At 37.9% G+C, this 14,967-nt stretch overlaps 2 protein-coding genes across 2 annotated transcripts in view; one reads left to right on the forward strand and one right to left on the reverse strand.

Moving 5' to 3' along the window:
* Nucleotides 1–9,479, forward strand: part of mcf2a (MCF.2 cell line derived transforming sequence a) — a 40,149-nt gene extending 30,670 nt beyond the window's left edge. Inside the window, exons 20-30 of the mRNA XM_053505770.1 lie at nt 500–592; nt 1,017–1,142; nt 1,349–1,570; nt 2,951–3,043; nt 3,131–3,206; nt 3,292–3,355; nt 5,100–5,200; nt 5,331–5,449; nt 5,546–5,658; nt 5,941–6,038; nt 7,252–9,479. Of these exons, the coding sequence (XP_053361745.1) occupies nt 500–592; nt 1,017–1,142; nt 1,349–1,570; nt 2,951–3,043; nt 3,131–3,206; nt 3,292–3,355; nt 5,100–5,200; nt 5,331–5,449; nt 5,546–5,658; nt 5,941–6,038; nt 7,252–7,292 (1,146 nt within the window). The 3' untranslated portion in view covers nt 7,293–9,479. The remainder of the gene's footprint in view (nt 1–499; nt 593–1,016; nt 1,143–1,348; nt 1,571–2,950; nt 3,044–3,130; nt 3,207–3,291; nt 3,356–5,099; nt 5,201–5,330; nt 5,450–5,545; nt 5,659–5,940; nt 6,039–7,251) is intronic.
* Nucleotides 9,480–9,498: 19 nt separating this feature from the next.
* Nucleotides 9,499–14,580, reverse strand: f9a (coagulation factor IXa). The gene is made up of 8 exons (XM_053505771.1): nt 14,481–14,580; nt 14,109–14,278; nt 13,982–14,006; nt 13,751–13,864; nt 13,514–13,645; nt 12,965–13,236; nt 12,665–12,791; nt 9,499–11,394 (listed from the first exon to the last, which is right to left on the reverse strand). The coding sequence occupies exons 1-8, from the start codon at nt 14,545–14,547 to the stop codon at nt 10,814–10,816; spliced, it is 1,488 nt and encodes a 495-aa protein (XP_053361746.1). The 5' UTR covers nt 14,548–14,580; the 3' UTR covers nt 9,499–10,813.
* Nucleotides 14,581–14,967: the final 387 nt, after the last annotated feature.

Here is a 14,967-nt window from a genome sequence, read left to right on the forward strand (position 1 = left end):
GTGCTATACTACCTAAATTGAATTGATTTGGATATTCTGACATATTTAAACCTTGAATCTAAAAATTGTCTTATTAAATTGTCAGACAAGTTCCCTAGTTTTAAATATTAATTTCTAGGGGGAAAAAAATCTTAATGATCTGCTTATACTGTAGACGGCATGGTGGCTTAATGGTTAGCACTGTTGCCTTGCACCTCCAGGATCCGGGTTTGATTCCTACCTCAGGGTTTTGTACATGGTGTTTGCATGTTCTCCTCGGTTTCCTCCCGCAGTCTAAACACCTGCAGATTAAACTAATTTCTTTCCCAAAATGCCCGTAGTGTGTGAAGAAGCGAGCCCTGTGAAGGATTTGTGTCCTTATCTGGTCAAGATATTTTCTACTTGCTTAGGTGCATTGTTTCCCAGTGTGGATTTACAAAAACTAGTGATAAAAAGAAAATATATAAAAAATGTTGTTAAAAATCCTGGCCATGTTTAGATGTGTTGTTCTGTGTTTCAGGAGTGCCAAAAGAAGCTGGAACACAAACTGGCTCTGGATTCCTACCTGCTGAAACCGATTCAGCGTCTTACCAAATACCAACTCTTACTGAAGGTGGACACAAACTCCATACACTCAAATTCAAATTCAAACTTTATTTATCATGAAATGCCTAAATAACTGCTTGTGACCTAAAAAAAAAAGATAAGATAGAATAAGAAGATAGAAATACAGTATTTTTCTGGAATAAGATGAAGAGAAGAGAAAATTGGCACTAAGAAAAGAATGTCAAATTTAAAATCTGCACATTTGCAGTTACAAAAAAATAAAACTAGACATGTATAAAATGTACAAATTATACGAAATATACAATATAAAAGTTATAAGATGGGAAGGATCACAGAGAATATAAAGAAGAAAGAAAATACAGTATATGGAGCTAAATACATTCAGTGATTTCAGAACACATATTTAGTATACCCCTTTCATTTTAATCATGTTGTGTTTGACTGTGTTTGTGTGTGTTTGTATGGTACAGGAATTGTTAAAGTACAGCTCAGGTTGTGAGAGGGTCTCTGAGCTGCAAGGTGCACTAACTGCCATGCTGGACTTACTGAAGTCAGTGAATGATTCTATGCACCAGATCGCCATCACAGGATATGATGTGAGCACTGTGTATCTATGGGTTTATGTTGTGTGCAGGGAGATGCAGTTATAGGTTAAAGAAAATGAAATCTTTAATTTACAATATGACGTAAAGACCATCTTACATTACTGTTCATCTTACATCACTGTGCTTTGTTCAAGATTTAAGTAAGTGTGTGTGTGTGTGTGTGTGTGTGTGTGTGTGTGTGTGTGTGTGTGTGATAGGGTGATCTGTGTGATTTGGGCCGGGTCTTGATGCAGGGCTCCTTCAGTGTGTGGATCAGTCATAAGAGGGGGGCGACGCGGATGAAGGAGCTTGCACGCTTCAAACCCATGCAGAGGCATCTGTTCCTGTACGAACGTGCACTCTTGTTCTGCAAGCGCAGGGAAGATCATGGCGAGCACGCTAATAAGACACCTTCCTACAGCTTCAAAAATTGTCTTAAGGTATTGACCTAACAAAGAGTGTTTATTTACACAGAGATAGTCCTCATTTTGATTAGACAACGAGTTTATAGCTGCAAAAAAGGAAGCACTTGTTTAGGGGCTGATAGCAACAACAAAATATTAACCAGTCATACATACAAAGAAAGAAATACAAAGTCATACAAAGAAAATAGTGTAATCACAAATTAAAGAAAAATAGATATCATAAATATCCAAATGACAAATGATAAAGAGAAAAGTTGCACTACCTTTTAAAACGAATCATCAGGGGGTTGTTAAATAGTCAGCCATTTAAAGAACATGGGAGGCAGAAAAATGCATAGAAGAAAATGTTTTTAAGTAACATTTTCAAGTAATGTCTGATGACTGATGATAACCTTTGCACAGTACTGTAAATGTTTACACTCTTCATTGACAATGTAATTTAATAATACATTTATATTTTTAGTGGCGTTAAACAAACTGCTTTAAAAAAATTTGCCCTGCCTTCAGATTATAGTATTCTCACAGTTCCTGCTCAGTGAAGTTCTAACAAATTATAGATGTGATTTAATTCTTGTAACCAATCGAAACTCAGAAGGCAAGATTTATCTGAACAAGATGGGAAGTAAAACAGATTTATCCAACACAGGCTTTCTAGCACATAGACAATTATATTCAAATATACAAATATATATATATATATATATATATATATATATATATATATACACACAGTATATATTGTATATGTATATATATTAAATGGTCTAGTAACACGGACCTGGATACACTCTCATCTTGTGATAAAAAGGGCACCTTTTTTTTTTCCTGCTATGTATGTTTTTCTCCTCCCATAACCCTTCAGGGGCAAGACATCCTCATTAAGTACTTATTCACCTCATTTACTTGCACCTCAGTTTTCCATTTGATCTCCACACTCCACACTCCAGCCAGCACCAGATGTTACCCATTCCAGCCAAGACTTAAGAAATATTCTCATAATTTAACAAGGGCCAAAGTACAAGACCAATTATATACATGTATCAGACGATAAACAGATATAATAGATTAAGCAGTAAAGGTGATAGAAATAAAGTACAGCAGAAGTGCATTAAAGATTTAATTTCTAGCAGAATTTAGAGAAATGTAATGGTTCATTCGAGTTCAAGTGTAGAAGTAAGTACCGATGGGATTCTTATCATCCCTTCTGTTGGCTTAAGATCATCTGTTTTTTCTTGATTTATTATTAATCTAAAGCTACAGGTCATTATTGGCCTCCCCGATGTGTGTGTGTGTGTGTGTGTGTGTGTGTGTGAGAGAGAGAGAGAGAGAGAGAGAGAGAGAGATGTAGTAAGAAGTCATAATTATAAGTGATGGGTTCTGCATGCCTTCCTGCAGATGAGTGCTGTGGGCATCACCGAGAATGTAAAAGGAGATGTAAAGAAGTTTGAGATCTGGTACAGTGGAAGAGAAGAGGTATATGTTGTGCAGGTAAGCTTGTATCAAGGGTTAATGTGAGGGTTAAAGGTTTTATCATCTATACTGTATGTTGATAGTTTCCCTATTCGTGATCATAAGGCACCGACAGCGGAGGTCAAACTTGCCTGGTTGAGCGCAATTCGAAAAATTCTCACCAACCACCAGAAATATAAAGGTGGGTGCAGAAAACAAGCTTTTGTTTTTACATTCAAAATTGATAGATGTTACTCAACAAATCCTCCACTGTGTGACTAACTTAGGTGAACTGTGTCACTCCAACCCATTGGCTGAGCACTTTCCTCTGTCTCCGCCCCTCTCTGAGAGGTAAGCATTTTGATAAATTCACTGCTTTTAGACAATTAGAGCACTGTTAGCACATTTTTCCGGCTGTTTATCTGTTTTTTTCCCCTCACACTTCAGCTTCTTTAGCCTTTGATTTCTTGACATCTCCCTGTCCTGCTCTTACACTGCCTATTGCTTTAGTTGTATTCTGAATATACTGTATACTGTAGAACTAAAATAGGATTAGAGTGTCGATATGAACATATCTGCGCATACTGTAGTCGCAACACTTTTAGTATCTCAGACCATCAATGTGATTTCTCATTTGAAAATGGCACAATGGAAGCAGAATAAAACAGGAAATAATTTCCTATCCAGAAAATAACAGGAATATTTGTATAACTGATAAGTGATGCAAATATCCAATCAGGCCAAGCGTGTGACAATTTGCCGTAGCCCATCTGCCTCGAGGGTGTTTAGGGTGCTGTGTGTTCTGAGATGCTTTTCTGTCCTCATGTTTGTAAAGAGTTATTAGAGTTATTGTAGACTTCCTATCAGCTTGAACCATTCTGGCCATTCCTCTCTGCCTCCACAAGGCATTTCCACCCACAGAACTGCAATTTAGTGACTTGTTTTATTGCACCATTGTGTGTAAAATTGACAGACTGCAGTGTATAAAAAATATCAATATCAGCTGTTTCTGAAATACTTAGACCAGCCTGTCTGGCACCAGTAATCATCCTACATTCATTAAATCATGTAAATTACGTAAAATTAATCATATTGAGCATAAATGAACTGTAGCCCTTGATCTATATCTGTATAATTATGGGTTATGGTGCTGCCACATAATTGGCTGATTGGATAAAAGCATAAATGAACAGGGATACAGGTGTTCCCCTTAAAACTGATTTTAAGTGTATATTATTGCTATAGTAGTTTATTTTTAATATAAAATACAATAGATTTGAAGGTGTATGATGATGATGTTTATGATGACGGGGAGGATGAAGCTGCACTGTGTGTGGTTGCCTGTCGTCCTGCAGGACCATGCGGCCTACCCGTGGGGTCCTTACAGGTTGCCTTCCACGCCTGGACCTTGTGTCCGTGTCAGCGGGTGCGTGTGTTTGTCTGCGCTCCCGGAGCCCACGTCTCGCTCACCCCTCCCAGCGCCAGTGACGCTCCGCGGTAAAGCGGGCCGCTCCGATTCTCTTTCATCACACACACAGGGCTGCCACAGCTGCGCGTCCCACATGCCATGGCCTTCCATTAAGAAAACCTACTACATGCTTATCCATAACGCAGCTCTGCATGGAATACAAAAATGAAAAAACCAAGAGCACCGGGTTTGGCTCTCTGGTTTTGGCTGCTAAACCATGCTTAAAAGCGATATTTTAATCACAGTGTTTAAAAAGCAGCTGATGTTTGGCGTGATCTTAGTATCTAGTCAATATCAGTAAGACTGATTGGTAATCATATCATGGCCCATCAGATGTCTGAATGAGATTTGTTAGAAATCCTATATTTACTTACAGACAAGTGGTGAACTAATACATTTTGGATAAAAATCTTCTCAAATCACATTTTAATTACTTTTGTTTCATCTAACTCAGCATGTGGCTGCGCTATAATAAGTTTAGTCTCTTCCTAGATCTGAATGCAGGCTTGAATCTCTTGGTGCAGTTTATGTTGGGCTGCTGGACAATTTGGCTAGTTTCTTTGGTTAAAGTGTTTGTGTGTTTGATTCAGTAATTCATTTAGTATCCTGTTTCCTCACCTAACACAGCATGAAGCAAAGAGCGTCAGTCAGCTCGGAGGACATGGAGTCGGGCCACAGCAGTCCAGACCCGTGGAGCCGATCTCCAAAACGCCGGGACACCAGACACAGTGTGTACACACACCAGCTGTAACAAAGTCGAAATGTACTGCTTCTGAGGACACAGTGTTCATGATTGTGTGTGTGTGTGTGTGTGTGTGTGTGTGTGTGTGTGTGTGTGTGTGTGTGTGTGTGTGTCAGGTTGGTCAGGTTGGTCAGGTATCATTCACTCGGTTGATATCTGTGAAGATCTAGAGGACTGGAGTGGAGCAAATCTCTCTAACTTGTCTGATACGGAAGAAGAGGACACCGTCCGTTTGGTGAGTGTGTTCAATCTCACACTCTTGATTCTTACACTCAAAAATATTTTTTCAATACTTTATTCTGATTGATCTGAAAATGTCACATTCTGCCAGTCTCCAAGTAAATCCAAGGCTGCAGCAGGCTCTCAGACATATGGTCCAGATGACCTCATCATTAAGTGTGGTGATGTCATACAGTTGCAGCAAGAGGAGAACGGTGGTCGCTGGTGTGTTCTCTTTACTTCTATTAAATTTTACACCATTATAACATATGAAACATCCAGTAACATTAGTAATACTGGCAGTACTATAATTCAACAATGTATTAAGAGCTTGCAGTGTGCTTTCAGTTATTTTTTGTGTGTGTTAAAAATTGTCTTGTTCCATACAGTAAATATAATTTCTCAGCTTTCCTAGTTTAAAACGCCATTTAAAAGGGAGTGGTCAGTGTTTTGTAGTAGGGTTTGTGCTATGGTGTTGTTTGGAAACTAATGCATAGTCTCTTGTAGGGTGATGAAGAGCCTGAGCAAGAAACAGAACAGACTTTCTGTTCCAAACCTGCATGGTTTTCCAGGAAGCTGCAGCAGAGGGCCCTCCAAACTGCAAGGTAAAATAGTTTTGTTTTGACAGCAAATGTAAATTTATGTACTTTGTTTAAAGCACATTTTTGAAATATGCATAATATATAAAAAAAATCTAAATTTTTTATCTAAAGCAACACTTTTAAGTTGTTTGGGTTCAGCCAAAGTTGTTGTGGAATATCCAGTCCGCACTACAACTTGACACAGGTTTTACGCCGGATGCCCTTCCTGACGCAACCCTCCCATTTTATCCGGGCTTGGGACCGGCACTGCATCCAGTGGTTGGGGTTTGGGCACTGGCTGGGAATCTAACTCGGGCCTTCCGCATGGCAGGCGAAACACCTACCACTGAGCCACCAGTGCCCTGTTTTGGGTTCAGCCAAAGAAACTCATTTCATCACTACATGCTTTCCCTGAACTAAACTGAAATCCGTTTACACATACAGTATCTCAATCACAAGTAGAGATTCTATTCTCAATCCACTGAAATAAACCAACACATTGTGTAAATTCTGGTTATTTGTGTGGAGTTGAATATGTAATAAGCAAACATAAAAGCACCACTTGAGTCTCTCTGATCTCTTCTGTGTTAAATGTCACTCACAGCACTTGACGCTGTGTCTTCATATAAATGATTCCTGTCTGCACTTACAGTTTTCTAAATTTTAAAAAGTAAAATTTGCACAAATCAGAAAACTTGACAAGCACTGTTATTAAAAACACAGTTAGCTAACATGCTTTATAAAGTTCAGTTCTGTTGTTTTACTGGGTTATTAAAAGTTTTCGAGATACTAAAGGAGGTAGATGAACGGAGACATTTGTACTTTTTTAATGAACTCAAAACCTATTGCAATGTCAAAACAGAAAAAAAAATCTCTCTTTATAGTAAAATAAAAGAGAAATGGATGACAGGTTGTATAAAGCCTTTACAGCCATGTACGTTAAACTGTCTCTTCATGACATGTCATGCCTCCATACCCAAACCACAGGTGAAGTTATTTGAATAAAAAAAAACATATTTTTCCGTACAATTTTCCGTATCATTTTGATTGCATTTATTATAATTTTTTTAGTAAAGAGTACAGTTTGCCAGAGTTTAGTTGCAGTGAGATGGGTTTTTTTTTCAGCCGCAAAACATTAATCCTGAGTAAATACTGCCTTTAGACTTTTCATCTTTGATCTTTGGTACGGTGTATACAGTAGTCTTATATTTAATGTGTTGGTCTGTGTCCTTTACAGAACGTGGAAAACTGAAAACATGGAAGCTCAGCTCCCTCTAGACTTCATGCTGTTTGTCTTTTGGCATGTTCAGCCTCATGGCTATGTGAGCTTTATCCATGCCACTCAAACACAACGCTGTGCTCTGTTCTTCAAAGAGATGGGTCCTGTAGCCTAAGGTTTTTATTATGATGTTTTTATTTTGGATTTGGAACTTATACTTATTCAAATGTTATTTCCTGCATTCAAGAAAAAAAAAACCCTAAAAAGCCTTTGACAGAAGTTACTGGACACCATACTGGAGTGTTTGTGCAAATGGAATGATGAGAGCACTAGGGCATTGCACTTGTTTCAAGGTCTATATAAATCACTCCAAATCAGTTGCCCATGACAGAGGAAGGACTTCCAGTGCTTTGAATTCAGTTTGGGTGTCTTGTGGATTTGAGAGACCCACATATTGACTGGACTTACAGTAATGCTTGACAGATTTGCTCTGGCAAAGAGACATTACAGCCAAACACTATAGCACTGTGGTGCGCCATTTAAAACACATCGAAGCATTTTTTAATATTTTTTTTTTACCATCAATTTTTGTACCATCAATTTTTCAGTGTTTTCCAAGATCCAACTTCGAAGAACTGACAAAAGGACCAGCAGTTTATTTGGTACTCTATTGCTATTTCCATCCTTCCAGCCTCAGCACATGCCTTCTCCATCAGCACGAATGTGGACGTGAGATGCGAACTTTTGTGCATTTGGACTACCTATTCAATCCATTTCAAATAAAAAAAAACCTTGTCAAGTTCTTTGAATGCTTTAGGCACAATAACATGTGATTGCATAAAGTAGAATTTCATTAACAAACTGTGGGCAGTACTGTAACTTTCCTTCCCCCAGATCATTTTAGAAGCATTTGAAACAAATTTAAGGTCCCAGAATCCTTTAAATATTAAAACTATAAAAGTCCTACTGAAAAAGCATTTGGGAGAAAGTCAGTGTATTATTAAAACACGTATGTATGAAGAACCTTAATTAAGTCATGAGGGCCAGAGATTAACGTACAAGTTGACTCGAAACATACCTAGTTTATTTCTCCATTTAATACATCTCGGCTTCATATTAGAGAAGGTTCTACCGCCGACATGAAATGTGCCTACTGGGTTCAGCGCATAATTAAATATTGATTGTGGACTTATATGAATTTACCACATCAAATCAAGCCCCCAGTTGGAGGGCTGTCTTTGATATGCCTGCGTTTGAAGTGGAAATGAGTTTGGTGAAGCAGCAGGATCGACTCCAAAGTGCACATTTCTTTACGGTGCTAATTTATTTATTTTGCTAGTAAGTTTTTACTTTACACCTCAGAATGCTATGCAAACCACCCAAAATCTGTAGCATTTTTGTGATACAGACATCACACACTTTTATTTCCAGTTTGTTGTGCCTGAAAAGCTTTAAATGATGTACATAATTGATTCATTTTGACTATGCACTACACTGTAAATGTAACAACTTTAGCACTTATGGACCATTTTTTTCATGTAAATGTACATTTGTAATATACATGTTTAAATAAATGATTTTATAGAAATGCACTTTGAATTGGTCTTTCTCACTCTCTCGCTCTCTCTGAAAAGCCGCTGAAATGGTTGAAAGGCCTTGATCAGCGTTGGGGAGGATCCAGCATTTTTTTTTTTTTTTCAGAATTGGGCCAAGAGTCTTTTTAGGCACACACAATCACAAAGTCGGCTTTGAGTGTCAGATATTCTCAGATTACCACATTTCTTCTTTTCCTCTGAAGTGTGTGAGTTCAAAGCTGTAGCGCTGCTTGGTCTTTCGTCTCTACAAGATGAATTTATGAACTGATTTCTGCCAGTCCAGTAGGGATGGGAGGGGGTTGTTGCATGACATGCATTTAGAATCTTGTCCTATTTTTGTGCCCACTTTAAAGAAATTGACTTAAAATACACTTTTATACGTTGTTTGTTGAGAAGCAATTGACTTGGAAGTAACACGGTCAAGTATTTTACTTTTTTTCTTTTTCATATATAAAAATCAGTCCCCTCAAAGGCTTACATTAAGATTGCTTTATTTAAAAATATGCAAATACAGGGATTAAAACTGTAATTAGATTAAGAATTTGTCAACAATTCCAACATCATTTCTTTAAGGAGAATTACACTTACTACTTTTTTAGTCTATGGTTTCTTCAGTATTTAGATCTAAAGACAACAGCTGCATTATATTGGAATGTGTGTATTGCTTGTGTTTGTCTTTTTGGCTTGTCTTTTTACACAGTCGACAAAAGAACCTCTATCTATATATCTATATATAAAAGTACAATGGAACCTTAGAATACGAGCATAATTCATTTCGGAATAAAAACGTAAATCATAGTGAATTTTCCCATAAGAAATAATGGAAACTCAAATAATTCGTTCCACAGTCCAAAAAAATAAATACATAAAAATAATTAATACAAAATACAAAGTAAAAAAAAAAATTAACCTGCATTTTAAAATAAAAATAAATCCCAACAGATAAGTGATACTGTTTATGCGCGTAGGCGCTGTGTGTGTGTGTATGTGTGTGAGGCTAAAGTAAAATTAAAGGCTTCTCATCTTACACAGTAAACACACACACACACACACACACACACACACACACACGCATTAACGGAAACACTAACAGAATCACTGCTGTAAAGTAAAAAAAAAATTACCTGCACTCTACCTTTGAAAAGAATTGCGACAAAGCAGTATTTCTACGTAGAGCAGAGTGTGTGTGTCTGTGTATGTGTGAAGGCGAGAGAAGGAGGGTGTGTGTGTGTGTGTTTGTGTGTATGTGTGAGGGGGCACAGTATCCAATGACGCAAGCGCACACAGACACAAACTGCAGGCTGATACAGAGAAAGAAAATGGATCTTTAAACTCTCTAATGTGACTTGCTTTTGCATTACACGCATGTATGTTATAATAAACAGTACAGGCATGCTGTTCACACACGCATAAAAAAAGGATACAAACACAAAAAAGATGTTTTACGCGCAGACACATAGTGACAGTGTTATGGTAAACAATACACACATGTACAGATGTTGATTATATAAGTGAGAGACGTGTACTAAGACCGAGCAGGGAAGACAATTACCCACAATTCCACAGCGCAAGAGAGAAAAAAACTTTGTCTCAGTTGTGATCACATGACATGATGATACTTGGCACTCGTAAACCAAGATTTGTTTGTTTTTCAAGTTAAAATTTATTTGATCGATAAAAATCATTGATCATCTTGCGGAACACTCGCAAACCACGGTACTCGCAATCTGAGGTTCCACTGTACTGCTTAATAGTAAACAATTTTAATCTTGAAATAATTATCACTTACTCATTCATCATCTATACCGCTTTATCCTGTATACAAGGTTGTAAGGGGCCACAAGCCTATCCCAGGAGACTTAGCGCACAAGGCAGGGTTCATCCTGGACAGGGTGCCAATCCATCGCAGAGCACACACACACACACATACACATACTTACGCACTTATTAATTATCATCAGTCCTGAGAAATGAAAATCTTCTACTTAAGACTCAACAGTACTATATGGCATTTTTTTGGTGATACCCATGACAAACTGTATCCATTTGTAGTAGTTGCCTACCTGTGTGTATATGCCATACTTTCCCTTTTTGGCACATTCCTCCCCCCAGCTAACAATGCCAGTAAGGAACCAAGTTTCATAATAATGGTTGGCATGGGGTCCCCCACTGTCCCCTTGACATGCGTCCTGGGATGCGTTCTGGTAGCCAGCGCAGAACATGTAGTGCGTGATTAGGTCACTGCTGCTTTCCTTACAATTGGTTCTGTCCACATAGGGCACTTCAGCTTTCTGAAGTGTCTCTGCAGTTCGTCCTTGAAAGGACAGCCGGCCCCAACCACTAATGGTAGCCAGTGTGCCAGATTGAAGCAGGGACTTGCTGAAGCCGCTGGGTCCAATACAGATGGACCGCACATGATCATTAAAAATGATGGAGTTGCGTAGGCGCAGAAGAGCAATGTCATGGTTGTATTGGCTCTTGGGTGGATCAAAGAGAGGGTGCATTATAGCTGTTTCCACCTCTAGATCCTGCTCTGTGCCTTCTTTCTTGTTGACATTGTTCTCACCTGCAGGACATACCAATTAGTATGGGCCAGCACTGCATTTGTCACATTTCAAATGTGAATTTAAATTAGACCTGGATTCATTTCATTATATTCATTTTAGACTGTATATAATTGATAAATCATTAAGCTTGCAAGATCTTCTGTATGTTATACCTACTGTAGCAAAACCCTTCTTGACCTTTTATTAAAAAATGAAAAGACACAAGAAGGTCTCCATGGCATTAATTACACATTCTTCGTGTTAGTACTTTTGTAATTTTATTTTTTAAATGACCACATTTTTAAGTAAATATTTACAGTAATGCCTGGCTTAAAGTGTCACCATTTTAGAAGGATCAGTTTATTGGCCTGCATAAAGCACAGAAGACATTTAAATGATTAGAATTGGGTAACATATTATTAAAAGCTGTAAGGATAATGCTGAGCTGTTGAAAATCTTGACTATAGGTGAAGTTGTGTTATAAAAAGATTCGACAGGAGAAATCACAGCTATGTTTAATAGTGAAACTTGGAGAATTTCCATATGAACAATGCAAAGAGATCTTACAAGATTTGGACTAAAAATCTTTGTGGCCAAAAGAAAACCACTTGTTAATAAGATTGATAGGGGAAAAGGCTTCAATTTGCTAGGGAGCATAAAGACTGGACTTTGGAACAGTAAAAAAGGTCATTTTTTTAATCTGATGAGTTCAGATTTCAGAACGATGGTCATGTGAGGTTAAGTAAGAAAGTGCATGAAGAAATGCACCTATCATGCATAGTGCCCAGTGTACAAACATCTGGAGATAGTGTTATGATATGGGGTTCCTTCAGATGGTCAGGTCTAGGCTCAACAAAGGTATATAGCAATAAACTGAAGTCAGCTGATGACCTAAATGTATTGAATGATCAGATTATCATATCAATGGACTTTTCCCCCCTAATGATACAGGTATGTTCCTGTACTCAAATTGTACAAGAGTGGTTCTGAGAGGTATTACTGTATATCTACACATGCATTGGCCAACACATAATCAAAGCTAAAGGTGTTTAGGCGAAATGCTCTTTTTATTAGCCAGAGGAGGCCAGAGAAGCCTTCAAAAATGATGAGAAAACAGTAAGTAACAGAAGAACCCAGTAATACCTGACCAATCACTATACTGTATATGTTATTGCACAGGCATGGCATGAATAAACCTATGGTTCTGTTGTAGTTTTTACAGATGGGGTTCTGGTCAGGTCACGCTTGTAAGATTATATATTTGTTGTTGCTGTTAGCCTGGAGTCTTACCGACTCTGACGAAAAACGGTCTCTGCTTGCTCTCTTCTATACAATGTGCTGCAGTTATGACCCACTGCTGGCTTAGAATAGAACCTCCACAGAACACCTGCTGGGTGGAGCGCAGCACCAACGCCACCTAAAGTGCACCAGTCAAAAAGGCCATTGTCCAAATAATATATTTTGCATCATCATAATATAATAAGTATATATATATATATATACATAAAGTGTTCATCATAAGTGATCATAAAATCATAAGTTTATCATGTGATCATAAGTGTCATGAAGTTTCCCAGGCTCTTAATTTACCTGCCAGGGAATGTCTCCAGGTGATGATGCTGATTCTCCACCAATGATGCGAGTTCTATTGTTGATCCAGTCAGTGGTGTTATAGAACCCTATGGGCAGCTTGGAACGATTAGATGAGATTTTGCCTTTCTTTTGGCTTGTAGTTTGGTTGGTGATGGGAACACTTGCATGTGTAAGAATTTTGTTAGGTTCTGTTCTGTTGGTCATGTTAGAGCCTAAAGACCTTACAAAAATCCTTTTGCTCAGTTTTCTTACACCACAGGGATACTTCACTGTAAAAACAAACACACACAAAAAGATGTGTCTACAGTATGTAAACAAATATGGTTTATTGCTAATAGTTTATATTTGTACAGTATATGTGTATATACAGAACTTTATGCGCACATTGTAACTTATATACAGTATAATAGCTCATAATATGGAAAGTGTACAGTATACAGTATGTTAAATGATACAGTTGAAGTTTAAGAGAATTTCAACCGTCACTACTCTAGAACGGGCTAAAGAGAACGGGGAGAAATAAAAAAAAGCTGTAGATTACTGTACCTTCAGGCTCGCATTTGACCTTCTCCACAAGTTTGTACCCAGTAGCACAGGAACACACTGCCACATGAGTATCCGTTGTAGAACAGAAATGCATGCAGCCACCATTGTTAACATCACAGTTCTTGACAGTCACTGAACAAACAAACATGGAACAAAGTGGTCACGTTGTGAAATTCCTGACATGTACTGGTTTTAAATGTACCTTAGTCTTTTTTTGTTTTGTTTTTTTGGTCTCACCTATTTCACAGTTCTGTCCAGTGAAACCTGGTTGACAATGACATGTGTAGGTGCTCTTTTGGAACTCACATGTCCCCTGGTTTTTACACGGTGTTGATTTACACTGGTTACCATCTGAAATGATGACAATATTTTTAAGATAATTTTACTCATCTGTGAGCATCAAATGTATTCTTGTTTCTTTATTTTAAGGAAAAGTTAAATTGGAGTAAACAATTTTTAAAAACGTACAAGCGTAACCAGACCAGAACTCCATCTGTAAAAACCACAACACAACCATAGGTTTATTCATGTCATGCCCGTGCAATAACATATATAGTGACTGGTCAGGTATTACTGGGTTTCTTTTGTTACTCACTGTTTTCTCATCATTTTCGAAGGCTTCTCTGGCCTCCTCAAAGCTACACCTCTCCTCTATGCACTCTCTTTCCAAATTCCCTTTTAAAATCTCCTCAAGGGCACCTGTGTTTGCACGCCTGGGCCTCTGCAAAACAATCTCTGCCTCCCACTTATCCAGGAAGACTGGCCCTGGGGAGATATAGAGTGTTGAAATGATTAAGCCTAAGCGCAGATCTCTAAAAATGTACTTACAGTAAGCGCTTATTCTTCCATTACTTGTCTTTAAAACACCCGTGTTATTTATGGATAAGAAAGCCATGATCCGTTTTGATTGCGTGGTTATGTTGATCATTGTCTTAATTTGAGCGTTGTGAGCTATTGGATGCCTTACCTGCAAAGATCTGCAGCTGTTGCTGTAGCAAAACCCAAAAAAGAAAAAGAACAGCGAATGTAGCCATGCCTGTGGAGAACAAATTTATTCCACGCTTCGGTTAGAGGCTCAATAACCTGAGCCAGCACTCCAAAGTGCAACAGTATGTTTGTTCCTCCCACACAGTTTGTGTGTGTGTGTGTGTGTGTGTGTGTGCAAGAGAGAGATGTATATATGGCAGGATTTAAATTTTATTTTTCAAAAATTTAATCTGTTTTATGTAAAAAAATTAAGTATGAAAGCAAATGTGTTAACGACGTTGTATAATATAAACATTCTTTTAGTAATCCATAAGCCACTGCATTTAAAAAAAGGTAAATCAAAACATTAGCACACTCATAAATTAATGATACTTAATGTACTAATTTCTAAGTGAGAATAATGTTATGTCCTGTTTCTACAGCAGCCTCAGCATTGTTCTCTGTGTTAAATGCATTAGTCCTCCACT

The sequence above is a fragment of the Clarias gariepinus genome, chromosome 10 (genome assembly GCF_024256425.1).
Source record: "Clarias gariepinus isolate MV-2021 ecotype Netherlands chromosome 10, CGAR_prim_01v2, whole genome shotgun sequence".
Classification (NCBI taxonomy): domain Eukaryota; kingdom Metazoa; phylum Chordata; class Actinopteri; order Siluriformes; family Clariidae; genus Clarias; species Clarias gariepinus.

Excerpts from the sequence above, each read along its gene's own strand:
- f9a (XM_053505771.1), bottom strand. The coding sequence starts at position 14,547 with ATGGCTACATTCGCTGTTCTTTTTCTTTTTTGGGTTTTGCTACAGCAA. Across the intron at positions 13,865-13,981 it reads GTTCTGGTCTGGTTACGCTT|ATGGTAACCAGTGTAAATCA; the intron begins GTACGTTTTTAA and ends TCATCATTTCAG. Across the intron at positions 12,792-12,964 it reads CTGGAGACATTCCCTGGCAG|GTGGCGTTGGTGCTGCGCTC; the intron begins GTAAATTAAGAG and ends GGTGCACTTTAG.